At 49.3% G+C, this 16602-nt stretch overlaps 1 protein-coding gene across 5 annotated transcripts in view; it reads right to left on the bottom strand.

Moving 5' to 3' along the window:
• The window catches only part of LOC138102788 (CBP80/20-dependent translation initiation factor-like), a 498226-nt gene that overhangs the window by 423754 nt on the left and 57870 nt on the right, over nucleotides 1-16602 (bottom strand). For 3 of the 5 annotated variants that reach the window (XM_069000539.1, XM_069000542.1, XM_069000544.1), the window contains exons 2-3: nucleotides 6394-6606; nucleotides 3903-3986 (exon numbers count right to left, since the gene is read on the bottom strand). In XM_069000539.1, coding sequence (XP_068856640.1) covers nucleotides 3903-3986; nucleotides 6394-6573 — 264 coding nt within the window. In that variant the 5' untranslated portion in view covers nucleotides 6574-6606. Of the gene's footprint in view, nucleotides 1-3902; nucleotides 3987-6393; nucleotides 6607-11072; nucleotides 11262-16602 lie in introns of all 5 variants that reach the window. The other 2 variants (XM_069000540.1, XM_069000541.1) reach the window with 2 other exon arrangements.

The raw sequence follows: 16602 nt of genomic DNA, 5'->3' as shown, positions 1-16602 counted from the left end.
ACTTAATGAAAGGAAGTTGTTTGACCCTGAGGTTAGAGCATGGTGCTAATAACATCCAAGGTTGTGTATTCAATCCCTGTATGGGCTATTCTCTCTTAAGAGTTGGACTTGATGATCCTTGTGGGACCCTTCCAACTCAGAATATTCTGCGATTCTGTGATATAGTTGGAAGCCAAGTGCTCATCATCAAAGGGGGTTTTGAGGTTCAGGCAAGACACATGAAAGAGAGACCTGAAAGATTTAAGTGGATCTTCTCTGCTCTCACCCCACACACAGCAGTCAGACACCTCCTCAGATGCAGGCAGGTCAGATGTCCTCACATGACACAAAGCATGTCCTGCCTTGAAACGTTTTGGTACTAGCACAGCATTGCACTTCTTTGAGTCACTGAGATATTTGAGATAGTTTCTTGTGATACATTTGATTTTGTGGGAATTTCTTATGCTTTCCTTATCAGTAAGGCTTGGGCTTCAGTTCAGACATCCTTTGGCAGAACATGCCAGATTCAGTAACAGTGGTACACAATACCTGCAAAGCTCTTTACATCTCCACACTACCAAACAGCACAGGACACTCAATATCTTATAATCACAGAATAGTTTGGGTTGGAAGGGACCTTAAAGATCATCTAGTTGCAACCCCCTGCCATGGTCAGGGACACCTTATACTAGACCAGGTTTCTCAGAGCCCCATCCAACCTGGCCTTGAACACTTCCAGGGATGGGGCAGCCACAGCTTCTCTGGGCAACCTGTGCCAGTGCCTTATCACCCTCACAGGAAAGAGTGTCTTCAGAATATCTAATCTAAACCTGCCCTCTGTCATTTTGAAGCCATTCTCCCTTGTCCTGTCACTACATACCCTTATAAAAAGTCTTATGCTGTTAACTTGATAGCCCACCACCTCTGCCTGTGACAGGCATGCTGCTGTTTCTACTGGCTTAATGGGAAGGCAAGCCGAGTCATCATCTCCACCACCAGCTCCTCAGGGAGGACAGAAGGTTGCTACGAGCAGGGTGTAGGATAGTCCAGATGTGATCCACACACCCTCCTTCACTGCTCAGTAGATAGTAAACATGACCATCAATTGGAGAAACCTCTGATGTCCACAATCATGCACCAAGTCCCTGCTGCACCTGGTGGGACATGGGCACGCATGCAAATAAGCAGTAAAATAAAGGCAGTCCTATTCAACACAAGCTTTTGTTTGGTGATGATGGGTGACAGCCAGCCACCATGGGGGAAGGGATGGACTTGTCCAGGAAGTAGGATTTTTAGCTCTCCCTCTCCCATCACCTGGAGAAATGGGACAAACCCGCTGAGTTGCTGGTTTTTGTTAATGCCCTTTACATAAGGTGAGCCTGGGATAGAACTGCTGCCAGGCCTGTCATGTACCAAGAGCTCTACTGGCTGTCTAAATACGTACCATACCAGAGGTCTTTTACTTAATGGATTGCTCTCCAAATTATATCAAAGAGCTTCCTACTTGCAACAGCCTCACAAGGGGAATGCAAATGCAAAAAAGTATTATATAAAATCTTCCCATTGGGTCTTTTTGGGAAAAAAATTCCAAACATAAAAAGATTTTAAATTATTCCATTATCTAAACTTTCCTCATTTATAGAGGTAAAATGGTGCTCAGATATTATCTTGCATACCTCAATGGAGTAGTCTTCACCCCAGAGGCTCACACGGTGCTATCAGACCTTCTGGTGAGTATTGCTCAAACACAGCAGGGCTTAGCAGAGCACAGCCATGCCATGCAGCAAACAAAAGTGTTCACTGTAGGAAACAAGAATTATATATGAGCTGAATGTAGTTTTGAGGCCAGGATTTTCTCAGCACACCAGGAGTTCACAAAATGTATCTCATGAGATCCTCCATCAGCAGACCACCCTCTTGCAGTGACCTGCCCAGAGAACTGGAAAGACCAGAGTAAAAGGCTTCTAGAGGGAATTTTCTCCATTTGTAAGCCACTGCTTTGTATGGGATGCACAAGTGCCAGTCTCCCACAGCTGCTAATAGCAGATGTTTCACCAAGCAGTGAAAAATCAACAGCCAGAAATGGTAATAAACTGCACCTAGTCCTCACCAGCAGTATTTCACTCGTATATCAGCCACAGCAAGAGAAATGCTTGCCTGGACAGAATAACAATAGCTTGCAGCTCCTCTTTGGTGCCAATGAAAATTTGTTACTCACTGTTAAAGGAAGCCAAACATGGAGAGAGAGTATTACTAGCTCTGCCACAGACTGGGAGAGAGCTCAAACACTGGGGAAACAGCTTGGGCATCGGTGAATGGTATTTGTATGTAGAAAGCAAGCTCCCTGTTTGAGGAGATCAAATAGGTTTAATTCACAGGAAAAAAAAAAAAAACCAAAACACCATCCCTCTTCCACATAAGTTGAAACAAAAGAGTGCACAGCATCAGGCAGATGGAAGATGTTGGGGCTGTGTTGATTTGAGTCAGGCAAGCATCACTCATGTATGACTCTTGCATCCTCCTATAGTACCCACCAGCTCAGCACATTAGCTGAGCCTTTGGGTGAAGAGCAAGGGACCTTCTTCCCCAGGGTAAGCACCTGGTCTTGTTATCACCTTTAGCAACCCAAGGAGGCTAGATGGAAATGGCCAGCTTCTCAGCTGAATATCAAGCAGCTGGCTGGAACCCGGATGAGGTTTTGATGATGAATATTTCTGAGCAGAACAAAACTATAATAAATTAAGTCCACAATTCCATCTTGCACCTTCAGAGGTTCATGTGAAGCAGCATTTCCATACAGCATGCACCTTCCTACACAACAAGATCTTGTCTTTGTTGAGTACAGGTGTTGGCATAGATATTCCCAGCATCCTTGCATCCAAACCCATGGCAGGGAGGGGATGCGTGAGCCCCCATCCCATAGTCAAGCAGTTTCCATCATGGGTCTGTGCAGGAAGAAATTGTACCCAAAATTAAAGTTGCAATAAGCACTGCTCCGACTGACGCAGCCTCTTGTACACCCTGCAAGAGGCTCCCAGGCTTCTTCTAATGGATCCCACATGTGGGACTGAAGCCTGGAGGACATCAAGCATGGCAAGAGCACCAAAACCACCAGCCTGAAGCCCCTTCTCCAGGTGGCACATGCATCAGCCACAGCTACTGCAAATGCCACTTCACCCTTTCCTCAGCCGCCTCAGTCTCATATCTCCTCAGGCAAACACTGTTCTTATAGAGTTGATGGCCTCGTAGTGGCACAGTAGCTCCTTAACTAGGTGACAATGGTCAGACCCATTCCTACACCCTACCCAACCCTCTCCCACGCTAGTGCTCACACAGAGGAGGGACAGCCACCTCCAGCAGCACTTGGTAAATACTGTTCACTGATGTTCACACCACGTACAACCACCCAAACCAACTTACACCTGGCTTCTGTCATTGCTCACCCAACACAGGTTCTTGGCACATGCAGTTTTGCTTCTCCCAATTCATTCCCTCAGCTATTTAATCCTCTTCCCTACAACACCATCCTTGTGCTGTGGCATATAACCAAGAAGCCCATCTACACAAAGATTCCTCATCCCAGATACATCTCATACTTTCAAGTCAGCTTCGATGCTCCAAATAGGTTGCTTTCACAGGTGGCCACAAGAAGCTCTTCAGCAATAAATGAGACACTCCATATTTTTTCCCCTTTATCACAGAGCAATAAGCTCCCGATCAAAGCACCCATCCTCACATTGGGATGTTGCCCATCTTCCATGGTTTGGGTAGGAATGAGCTTTCCGATGCCAAACAGAGGGACACATCTCCCCTTCCATGGGACAGGGAAAGTTGGTAGCACGGGCAGGCTCCATGCTGATGGATGAGACAGTACAAGAACAAAAGCAAAGGTTTGGTGAGGAAGAGATAAACACAACCCCTACCTGACTGTGTTCATGAGATGACGAGACCTTCCCTTGGGATAGGGAACAGCTGCCATCAAGCTGCTCACTACAATCTGCTGTCCACTGTAATAGGGATAAAAAAAGGCATTGTGTAAAATAATAGCCAGGCTGGAGAAAACTGCTGTGTCAGACCACAACACACAGCAAACACCATCTGGCCACAGGCATCACATTACATGTGCAGCACTCCCTCATTTTAGAGGATGATCCCAAAGGCTTTGGCTTGGAAACACTCTACCTGCTGATGGCAAGCAGAGGGAAGATGCAGGAACAACTACAGGAAGGCACCTGAAATGATACTTTGCAATAAAATCCATCCCCAGTATTTCTTGGCAGACTCCATCAGTGTTTGGTATCTCAGGCATGTGGTATGCACCAAGGTGACTTGAGTTGATAACTCTTTTCTATGGAGTCTTCCATGGAAAGTTGGGAAAATTCTGCTTTTCCCAATTCCATTTGCTTCAGGGACAGATATAAGCCCTGAGCTGCCAGAAAAACTGTGGTTTTATTTTAAACAAAACAGAAAATGTGGCAACTGTGACATGCCACCAGATGACAGCACTACTCCCACACCAGCTTTGCCCCATGGTGAAGGACATGGACATCAGGGGACTTCCCGGACATAGGGGATCATGAGCTGCTTAGGTCAGCTTCCCCCAAGGTGCCTCCACAAAAATAATTCAGTTTTGGGTAATTTGTTTTGTTGGGTTTTTTCCTTAGAAGAAATGAAGGGCTGCATCATACTGAGAAAAACATAATATATTAAAAAAGCAATTTTCATTAGACAAATATAAAGGATGCTGCTTAATCCTAAAGTCATTTTATCACCCCTACCAACAAAGTTGAGACTGAACATCGGTGACCAACCCCATTTTTGAGGTCTTTCATCCTGGAAGTGTTTGGCTGCTCCAGAGAGACTCACTGCTTGAATGCCATCACCAAGGCAAATGAGTCGAGAAAATGAAGTCAATTCCATACAAGCAACAACCACTTGAGAGCTCCTTGACAGGTATGGATGAGGCCACAAAATAAGAGGAAGAGCCACCAATAGAACCACCCATGATCCCTACACAGCTCTGCCCTTATTGGAGCACTTGTTCTAGCTCACAGATGGAGGACCTCAGCCTCCTCTCATTAAAGAGCTGCTCATCACTCTCCTGCCACCTCTGCTCACCTACCTGGAGAAGCTCATGATGCTATCATGCTTGAGAGCCTTCTGCTAGACCTATGCCTATCTCCTTTAACAATTTTGAGTGCAACCACATGCCTGGAAAGGTCTCCCAAGGTACAGCTCAACTATTATTATGTCTACAGCCAAAAGAAAATTACATTTTCCCTCTGACTTTCTTCTCTTTCCTGGTGGGAGCAAGGTTGGAGACATCCCCACCATAGGAACATCCACACCTTGGAATTTTCTAGACTGGTGATGGATTCAGCCCTGCTGTGAGTGGTATGGAGGATGAGGCAGCATACAGTGTGCCTTGCCTTCCTTCCCCCAGCATGGAGAGCAGTTATCGGGGGATGTGGTACCATCTGAGCATCTCACACACATGGGTGAGTGGATTTATCCTCTCTCAGGCAGGAAAAACATTTTTACAGCCACAAGGAAAAGAACTGCAGAGATTAAGCAACTTGCCCAACATTAAAGATTAAGTTGCTAGCAGAAGCTCACAGTTAAAAACAATTTTCTTGGTCTCAGTCCAGTGCCTTCCCCCTAAACCCATTATTTTTTCTCTGGCTCTCATTAAGAGGGAACATGCCACCTTCAATCAGGCTGGCTTCTACCAGGGTTACTTCAGCAAGCTTCAGGATATACGAGTGTTTATTCCTTGCTTTGCTAAGAAGTGATCAGGAAGAGAAAATCAGAAATTAAAATTCCTGATTATTTCTTATCCAAATTTGGGATATGAGATGGGAAAAAATATCTTTGGGAGATGAGATAATTCCTTCTTAATGCATCCTTTAAGACAGTAAACTGTAGTGACTACAGGAACTTCATGGTTGCATGCAGCATGTTGAGGGCAACGGAGTCTGTAGGATGGTCTTCTTGTGTGAAGATTTGGTTTAACTTGGATCAATCAATCAGTCAAGTACTTATGTCCTGAAAGACTTCATGTATTCATAGAATCCTAGAATGGCCTGGGTTGGAAGGAACCTTCAAAGCTCATCTAGTTCCAACCCCCTTGCCATGGGCAGGGACACCTTCAACTAGGCCAGGTTGCTCAAAGCCCCATCCAACCTGACCTTGAACACTTCCAATGATGCACCTTGAGACCATAAAAACCAAAACCCAGTTGGCAGGAGACCTCTACCAGCTGGTTAGAGACCTCATATATATAGCTGTACAAGCAAGCTGCCCTAAATCTTGTGTTTTACTACATCCTGCTTAAGCTGAACGTGCATCCCCAAGCCAGGCTGTGAGCCACCAGCACCCCCCAGACCCTCTCCCACCCCACAATGGTCCACCTACCTGCAAGATGTGGGACTGTGTCTTCTCACTCTCACCATCCCCCTCAATTTTATCCATCAGCAGCCCCTGGACCTGGTACTCCAGGACATAGCTGTCAATGAAACGCTCCAGCTCCTCGATCTCCTGAGAGCGGCTGCTCCCTGCCTCTGAGGAGGCTGATGCCACTGATGAGTTCTCCATCCCTTCAGGAGAGATGTCGAGAACAGAGGGGGCCTGAGAAAGCAAAATTAAAAGGGGCAAGAAATTATTTCCCAGTAATTATAAAAAGGTTAAAAAAACAGCAGCTGAAGCTTATCGGTTTCCAGGGACAGGATATTTTCTGCTGTACATCGGCATTTCCAGTAATATTTATAATAATCCTAGGTGGTCATATTTGGAGTTTTCATGTGTGCAAAAAAAAGAAGTCCCATTTCTGTAATATTCCTACATCTAAGGACAACAGACAGTTTTCCTGTCCTCCTTAAAACCTAAACTACTGAAAACCTCCAGACATGCACAAGAGAAAAACAAAATTAAAAAACTTAATTTGAAAAGCCCACAGCATTAGCTGTGCTGGATAAGGGTGAGAAGCTGGGGATAATGGACAAGGGTGTGAGGAAGAGGATGATAATTGAAAAGCTTCTCTAGGACAGCAGCAGTAAATGGTGCTGAATTAATGATGTGACTGCAAATGGTTGAAAGAGGAGGTTTGCACATGGCGTTGAAACAGACATCCCACTAGAATCTAATTTTAAAACCTCTCTTTCTTCAGGACGGTGGCTCTATAGAAGATGTACAGGCTTTATGATGCTCTTCTCCTTCCTATTTCTCCAAAGCTCAACAGGTATGAGGCTCTGGAACTAGAAGACCAGACAACTGATGAGGTGGGCGAAGGTCCTTCTGGGATAGTGGGGCATCCTAAAACACCACCACCCTTACCCTGCATCAAGACCTCCTCTGTTAAGAGGAAAAAAAGAGCAATTGTAATAGAAGACTCCTTTCTAAGGGGAACGGATGGCCCAATATGCAGACCAGACAAAACTCATGGGGAAATCTGCTGTCTCCCAGGGGCTCGGATAAGGGACATCACTGGAAAACTCTCCAGTCTAGTAAGGCCCTCTGATTATTATCCACTGTTGGTTGTTCAAACTGGCAGTGATAAAATAACAAAGAGAAGTCCAAGGACAATCAAGAGACTTCAGGGCCCTGGGAAAATTGGTAGAGGGATCAGGAGAACAGGTAGTAATTTCCTCGATTCTTCCAGTAACAACAAATAGTACTGATAGGAATAGGCAGATCCATCAGGACAATGCATGGCTCCGAGATTGGTGTCAGGGGAAAAACTTTGGGTTTGTTGACTACAGGATGAACTACTCAACACCTGGTCTACTGACACCTGTCAGGATGCGCCTACTCAGAGGGGCAAAAGAGTTCTAGCACAAGAGCTAGTGGGCCTTGCTGACAGAGCTTTAAATGTGCTTGGAAGGGGGAAAGGGATAAAACCAAGCTCGCCAATGATGAGCAATGGGATGGTGTGCCAAAACTTGAGGAAAGGAGCACTAATGGGATCCCTCAATCTACTTCACAAGGTGTTGGATACAATGTACCACACCTGAAATGTTTCTACACTAATGCATGAAGCATGAGGAACAAACAAGAGGAGGTCGAGGCTTTGGCCCAGTCCCAGAGATTTGACATCATTGGCATAAGTGAAACCTGGTGGGATGAGTCCTGTGACTGGAGTGCCCTGCTGGACAGTTCCAGACTATTCAGGAGGGATAGGCAGGACAGAAGAGGCGGACGGGTGGCACTGTATGTAATAGAAGGGTATGTATGGAGCTCACAGTTTGCAATGTGTTGGGGTTTTAGGAGCTCTCTTGTTTTTTGAGGGTTTTTTTTCCTTTTTCTGTTAAAGGAATTTTCCCTATTCGTGTTGCTAGGGGAGAAAATGGCTGGGTACTTAAGAAAAACAAAAGAGCTGGCTACTCTTTTGTTTCACCTGGGTGTGTGGGCAATTTGGTCTCCTGTGTTCGGACAGAGAGGGAGGCTGTTTTCTTCGGCTGCTTTTCCTTCTGCTGGAGAAGCCCCGGGATCCCAAAGCCCGCCTTCCCCGCCCCCCTGGGAGCCGGGCCGTGGCCGCCCTGCCCTCCATTGCTTTGAGCCTTTGCTACGTTGTAGCCATGCTCGCCCTGCCTGCCCAGACCTCCAGGGGGTTTCCCGTTTGGATACACCTTGTCTGCCCCCTGGGATTTGTGCTCGTCCCTGCTGTTCCAGCCTGCTGTTCCTGAGGGTCCGGCCAGACACCAGGATCGGCTGCCCAGGGGTTTGTAAAGCCTTTGTTCCATCCCTCCCTGGGATCCCAGGGCACCGGTGCTGCATGGTCCCTGAGCTCACTCCGGAGCACCCCCTGCAGCCGCGGGGAAACCATCGCACCTGCCCTGCTCACTGGGAGCCGCCAGCGCCCCTGCCGGCTGCGAGCAGAACTGCACCCAAGGGGAAAGGGCCTGACAGCCAAGAAGGCTGGTACTGGGTTTGTGATTGTTTGCTGTTACTGCCATAGTTATTGCTGTTTGTTTGAGTGGTTATACACATATAGATATATAATAGTAAAGAACTGTTATTCCTATTTTCCACATCTTTGCCTAAAAGTCCCTTGATTTCAAAATTATAATAACTCAGAGGCAAGGGGGGTGCATCTGCCATTCCAAGGGAGGCTTCTGCCTTCCTTAGCAGACACCTGTCTTTCAAACCAAGACACAATGACACAGTTGAGAACTTCTGGGTAAGAATCAAGGGGCAAACAAATAATGCACATGTCATTGTGGGAGTCTATTATAGATCTCCAAGCCAGGACAATGACACTGACAAATTATTCTTTGAGGAACTATGGGATGCTTCCAAGTCAACTGCCCTTGTCCTTATGGGGGAACTTCAGCTTGCCAGAAATTAACTGGGAGCATCACACAGATGGTACAACCTGGGCCAGAAGATTCCAAAAAAACCTGGACGACAACTTTATGGAACAGGTCCTAAGGGATCCAACTCGGAAAGATGCCCTCCTTGATCTCCTGATTGTCAACAGAGCAGAGATTTGCAGCTGTCTTGGCCACAGTGACTACAAAGCGATTGAGTTTAAAACCTCTGTTGACAGGAGGAAAAGTGCCTGGACATGAGAAGAGCACACTTCAGGCTGCACAGAGAATTAGTAAGTAAGGTCCCCATGGAAAATGTTTTTGCAGGTGCTGGGGTCCATTAGTGCTGGTCACTTTTGAAACATCACCTCCTAAGGGCACAGGATCAGGCAATTCCCAAATGTCAGAAGTCAAGCAGGTGAGGCAGAAGGCCAGCTTGGCTGAACAGGGATCTTCTGCCAGAAATAAGGCAAAAGAGGAAGGTGTATGCCCAGTGGAAGCAAGGCCAGGTGACATGGGAAGAATACAGAGATGCTGCTCACCACTGTAGGGAGAAAATTTGTGAGGCCAAGTCTCAATTGGAGTTGAAGGTGCCAGAACTGTGGGAGGCAATAAAAAGTTTTTTCAAATTAATTAATGGCAAAATGCAGTGTAAAAAAACCATCAGCCCATTACAGGATAAGGATGGTCACTTCACAAACAGGGACAGAGGCAAGGCAGAGGTGTTTAATGCATTCTTTGCCTCTGTCTTCAACACGGATGATGGACCAAGGGGGTCTCAGTGCCCTGAGCTGGAGGACCATGACTGCAAGAATGGTACCCTCCCAGTCGACCTTGAAATTGTGGGGGATCTGCTGCTCCAGCTGGATCCCTACAAATCTATGGGGTCTGATGGGATTCATCTGAGAATATTCAAAGAGCTGGCTGATGTCATTGCAAAACCTCTCTCGATGATTTTGGAGCAGTCTTGGGAATCTGGAAAGATCCCAGCTGACTGGAAGCTGGTGAACATTGTCCCGATTTTCCAGAAGGGCAAGTAGGAGGCCCCCAGAAACTACAGGCCTGTCAGTCTGTCAAGATCCAATTATTAAGGTTCTTTAGAAATTCCTCTGCCCAAATTAAGGTGCAAACGAGACCATATGCCAGTGACAATAATATGGGTTTTATTTGATAGTAAATATGAGAGAGAGAGAGAGAGACAGAGAGAAAGAAAGAAATAGAAAATAGGTGGGGGGGACAGAAAGAGAGTGAAAGGAAAATATCACCACTCCGTGGATCCCAACAATGTTCTGTTGATCCTCTCCAGCTGGTCTTCTTGGTGGTGAAGGTCGCCCCAAAAAGCATAGAATCCCATGGGTTAATATACCCTCAAGCCAGGTGGTAATGTCCAGGCATGTCCCCCTGGGGAAGGGGGGCAGTGTCTTACAGCAGACTCTGGATCTGTTGCATCACATGCAGTCCTGTGGTGCAAAGCCTCTGGGGAGCACTTTGGGGGGTCTTTGATGGATTATGATACCCCCTCAGCTGCCTCTCACATGAAAGTCCCATGGATGTGGCCAATGGGGTTGGGGGTTCCACAGCTGGGCCGGTTTGTGTAATCGGAGGATGGGTGTTTATTGCCTCTGACCAGAGGTTCTGCAGTGCACCAGAAACCTCCTCCTCCCCCCTCGCTTGGGGGGGAGTCTGTATAAATCTGGCTTCTGTGAGCTGTGCTCTCCCCCCACCCCAAACTCAGCAGGGGATGATTCTCAGTGTAGCTGGTGGCTTTGGCCTTTTGTGGATGCATACCTTTCCCTCAGCCTGAGATGATTGAACAATAGGTTTCCCTTTATCTAATGAGCAGTTTGACTTTCAGTCCAAAGTCCCAGTCTTCAGGGAGGCTTCTTTGGTTGTAGCTTCTTCATAATGAGCAAAACTTTATAGCAATGTTTGAGGCATGAACTGTTTTCAGTCTCTGAGAAAGTCTCACTTCAGTGCCTGGTAAAGTTATGGAGAAGATTACACTAGGAGGTATTGAAAAACACACAAAAGACAGCACAGTCATCAGTCACAGCCAGCACAGCTTCATGAGAGGGGAGTTCTGTTTATCAAACCTGATTTCCTTTTATGACAAGGTTCCCCACCTAGTTGATCAAGGGAAGCCAGTTGATGTCATCTTTTTGGATTTCAGTAATGCTTTTGATACTCTCACAGTATCCTTCTGGACAAAATGTCCAGCACATAGCTGGATTAAACACATAATGTGATGGGTGAGCAACTGGCTCACGGGTCAGGCACAAAGGGTTACAGTGAATGGGGTGACATCAGACTGGCGACCTGTCACTAGTGCAATTCCACAGGGCTCCATCTTAGGCCCTGTGCTCTTCAACATTTTCATTAATGACTTGGACGCAGGACTTGAAGAAATACTAAGCAAGTTTGCAGAGGATAGAAAACTGGGAGGAGCTGTTGACTCCCTCGAAGGCAGGGAGGCCCTGCAGAGACCCACTGACAAATTAGAGGACGGGGCAATCGCCAACCATATGAAGTTCAACAAGGGAAAGTGCCAGATTCTGCACGTGGGATGGGGCAACCCTGGATGTACTGATAGACTGGGGAATGAGGCGCTGGAAAGCAGTGCTGCAGAAAGGGACCTAGGGGTCCTGGTTGATGGAAAATTGAATAAGAGTCAGAAGTGCCCTGGCAGCTGTGTCCTGGGGTGCATCAGGCAAAGCATTGCCAGCTGGTCGAGGGAGGTGATTGTCCTGCTCTACTTTGCACTGTGTGGCCTCACCTTGAGCATTGTGTGCAGTTTTGGGTACCACAATGTAATAAAAGTGTTGTGGTTTGACACTGGCCAAATGCCAGGCACCCACGAAAGACATTCGCTCACCCTCCCCTGCCACAGCTGGGCAGAGGAGAAGAAAAATTAACGAAGGGTTCATGAATTGAGATAAGGACCAGGAGAAAACACTCCAAAGGCAAAACAGGCTCCGCTTAAAGGTACAAAGTGAATTTATTACTAACAAAATCAGAGCAGGAAAATGAGATGTAAAATAAGCCCTTAAAAAGACCTTTTTCCCCCAATCCCTCCCTCCTTCCCACTGAGCGCAGGGAGACAGGGGGGTGGGGGTTTTGGTCAGTTCGTCACCCAAGGTTTTCTTCCACTGCTTAGGGAGAGGAGTCCTTCCCTTGCTGCACTGTGGGGTCCCTTCACATGGGAGACAGTTCTCCGTGAACCTCTCCAGTGTGGGCCCAATCTCATAAGCAGCAATCCTCCCAAAATGACTGCAACGTGATTTCCTCCCATGGGAAGACAGTCCTCCCAAAACTGCTGTGGCATGGGTCTGGAGGTACAAAAATGCTGCTAGCAAGGATTTTCTTGCTATTTTCTAAGTCCGTGAGAGACTTTTCTCTCTCACAGAAGAGGTAGCAGAGTTATGTAAATAACCAAACCACCTGCAACCTTGAAAAGTCTTGTTTATGGTATAGTAGAAAAATATTTTGACAATGGATGTTTTAGGATTTTAGCCAATCACCCCCAAGGGGTGGCTGGTCCTTTGTCCAATTAGACTATGAAGAAAAAAGTCTATAAAAGAGTTTGTAAAATAATTAATCAAATCAATCTTGCTGCACAATTCCTGCCTGCTGGATCTTCTCTCCTCCTCCTCCCTATGACTGCGGGACATGGTGATACACCATAGGAACCAGGCCTGCGGTAATATTTTGTTGGGGAAGATGAAATAGGAAAGCCTTATAAATATGATTGCCTGACAAAAGATTTTGGGAATATGAAAACTATAAGCGACATCGAAATGAAGGCCACCTTTGAGATATAAAGTCTTAGTTACTGAACAACTAGAAAACAATGGTATAGCCAGCTGAAGGTAATCCCCTCTTGATTAGACAATACCCTCTGCTTGCAGACAGGTCCAAGGGTCAGAGCAGACCCTACTAGCTCAGCAGAAGGGGTCCAAGGAGTAGTTTTTAGAAGTTAAAATGTAACACTCTATGGTAATGCAATAACTCTTATAGGCTGTATGTAAATGCTATAGGATTTGTACCTTGTATTAGATTGGCTAGTGAGAATTAGAATATTCAGTACAGAAGATGATTTATTGTATTGTAACAAGGGCCTCGCTGTCTCTTAGGTCTTAGCTCTTTACTCTCTTAATTCGTCTCTCTTACGCTCTTAACTCTCTTAGCCTCTTGCTCTTGCTCTTAGCTCTCTCGCTCACTGTCTCTCTCTCTCTCTCTTACACCTTGGGCCTGCTTGGAGCTGCAGCTGGCAGCTCTAAGCAGTGCCCTTGTACCCACGCCCTTTGCAATAAACTGCGTGCTTCCAAAGATCTGCTTATAGAGATCTCTCGTCTCCAGCCAGGCCCGACCGAACCCACCCGATCAGTTTCTACAGACTGGCGCCCAAACGTGATTGAAGGCCCGATTCAGCTTTTTCCACCTGTGGGAGACTTCTCCATGGACAGTAACTAAAAGACCAGTTATAGCCACCTGGAACGTGTCGTGAGCACGGCATACCGTTGCTGCGCAGCGTAAAAGCCGGAGCTCTATAACTCTGCCGAGGCAGCCCTCGAGCACAGGGAGCCGTTACCTCGTAGCGATCACCTGGAGCTCTCGGAGGGAGGAAATTGCCTGGCAGTCCTCGAGCACAGACGGCCACTGCTTTGCAGCGGCTACCTGGAGCTCTTTGAGGAAGTTTGCCGCGGCACCCCTCGAGCACGGCCACGCTGCTAAGCAGTGCCGACCGGAGCTCTTAGGAGGGACCCTGCTGCGCGCCCGAGCACAGGTGGGTATTGCTCAGCACCGCCCGCACTGGAGCTCTTGAGTAGAGACACACCTGCGAGGTCCTGAGCACGGAAAGCCGTTGCCAAGCGACGCCTAAAACCAGAGCTCTGAGGCGGGACTCAACAGCAGCGTCCTGAGCGCCGTGTGGAGAGCCTGGCCAGCCCCCCACGACGGACCTCTGACTAAGGACCCTGCCCCCTGCGACATCTAGGTGAGTATCATACTGGTCAATAATGGGACAAACTCACTGTGCCCATGACAGAGATCTCTATAAGCAACTTAAGTATTTACTAAGCTCCGGTCCAAGTCAATTACCTAAACAGGAGCTAAAAAACCTCTTAGAATGGACTCTGATTAATTTCCCAAATGCTGACCGTTCAGCCGTCTTTACAAGAGACTTCTGGGACACAGTTGGGGTTAAGCTCTTTAATAATATCTCCTGCCGGGATATGGCTGCCGCGGAGCTGGTCCCGGCTTGCAGAGCGCTGGTGGAGCTGTTTGCCGCAAAGGCGCCGCCCGCAGCAGCCACCCCGCCGGGTCCCGCTCCTGCAACGTGGCACGGCCCCGGCCTCTCCGCCGCGCCTTGCAGCTCCAGTACCTTCGGACTCGTGCCGCCCTGCCCCCCGCCCTCGCTGTCCCAGCACCCGTTACCCCTGCCCACCGGACCATATGACCCCCCCCCACCGCTCCCCCCATCCCCGCCCCCGCCATCCCGTTCCTCGCTGCTGCCCCGGCTACCGCGGTCCCCACCCCGTCCCCCAGCGTCATCGCGGCCCCGCCCTTCGCTCCTCCCACCCCGTCCACCAGTATCATCGCGGCCCCGCCCCTTGCCCCCGCCCCCATGTGCCCCCCCACCGTTTCCGTCACCCCCCACTGCTGCCCTCATTGTTACCCCGCCCCCCGCTGCTGGCGTCATGGTGGCCCCGCCCCCCGCAGATAGCCCTGCCGGGCCAGCGGCTGCTCCCCTGCCACCTACGGGTCCTACCGCTCCCCCAGCCGCGCCTTTTATGGCTGTGGCCGCCATTATAGCCGGCCCCCCGCAAAGCCAGGCGGCGACCCCTCCTCCAGCCCCCCAGGTCCCCCTCGCCGCCACCGACACGGCGCCGGTGCCGGCCCCCCCGCATCCGTCGCTGCTGCGTCTTCACAGTTTCCTCCGCCATTCCCCGATCCCGGCACAACATCGCCCGTGCTGGGACACGGTGCGCCCCACCCCCACGAGCCACCTGGTGCTAGCGCTGCAGGGCCTACACAGATGGCTGCGGCCTCTCCCCTGCCTGCCGCTGCTCCAGCCCTGTCTCCCGGCACCGCGGCACCAGCACCCACACCAGCCCAGCCTGCAAGCTCCCAGCGGCAGCATGCCGCGGTCCAGCCACCGCCTGGCCCACCGTTCGCCATGGCCCCACCGCAACATACTCCTGCCGCCTCCACGCCGGCCCTCCCGCCTCCCGCAGCCCCGGGATCATCTCCTGCCGACAGGGCAACCCTGCCACCGCCGCTCGCCTCCGTGGTCCCAGGCCGGGTCGCGCCACCTCCATCGCAGCCTCCCGCTTCTCAACTGCTCAATAGCTCGGGCCCACCGCCACCTGCATCTATGACCGTCCGGTTGCCCCCTTCCTCGACCGCGACCGCAGTCCCAACCCCTGGTTCCGCAGCCCTGCCACCTCCCGCTCTCCCCGGAGAGCCCGACACACAGACAGGCACCATCATAACCCGCCACGTTGACCTGATGACGCAACCCACGCATGTGCAATCGCTGCAACCCCCGGACCAATGCTATCATTTGGCTCACACCCCTCCAGCCCCAGCACTGCTCACGGGACTAGCCGCACACAGCAGTTATCTTTCCGCAGCCCCGCTGCCACCCCCCCCAGCTTTCACCTCACCTTTAATACAGCCATCTGCACTCCCTGCGCTGCCTCCGCCGCCGCCGAATTTATACACAGCACCACAGCAGCCGTATCCCGCATCGCCTTGCCCTGTCCCTCCGCCGCCTGCCTCCCTGCCTTCGCCGCCGCATCCCGGAGCCAACCCAAGCAGCACCGAATCACGCCCGCATCCCCTCGACCGCCCAGCCACGCTATCGCCCTCCGCTCTCCTGGCACCTAATGGGACTATTTTGTATCACCAACCACCTACGCAGCCACAACCAGGCACTCAAACCGTGCAACGAGGAGGGGGAGAGTGGAATAGGACACCTGCTTTAATAAATACAGGACAGACTGAGAACAAGCTTGCCCGTGCAAATGTCAACCCCATAATCCCAACACAAAACAATTCTGAAAAAGAATTAAGTCTATTCCCAAACAGCTCCGGAATCCCCCCAGTGTTTGGGACAGATTTCTCAACCCAAAATGAGACACTAAACCCTGAAAATTCGCCCGCATTAATCCCAAAAGTAGAAAACTCCCAAAAATGTTTTAATAATTTTCAATTAACAGACTGGCATGAAGTCAGACGCCAGATTTGCAAAGAGGAAAATCTGAATCCTCTAGCTATGCCTGTACTATTCAGCCAGCAAGCTGGTGGACCTAGAACA

The sequence above is a fragment of the Aphelocoma coerulescens genome (assembly GCF_041296385.1).
Source record: "Aphelocoma coerulescens isolate FSJ_1873_10779 chromosome W unlocalized genomic scaffold, UR_Acoe_1.0 ChrW_unloc_scaf_1, whole genome shotgun sequence".
In the NCBI taxonomy this organism is placed as follows: domain Eukaryota; kingdom Metazoa; phylum Chordata; class Aves; order Passeriformes; family Corvidae; genus Aphelocoma; species Aphelocoma coerulescens.
The sequence above is the reverse complement of the archived record's forward strand: the minus strand, read 5'-3'. Positions and strand labels throughout refer to the sequence as shown.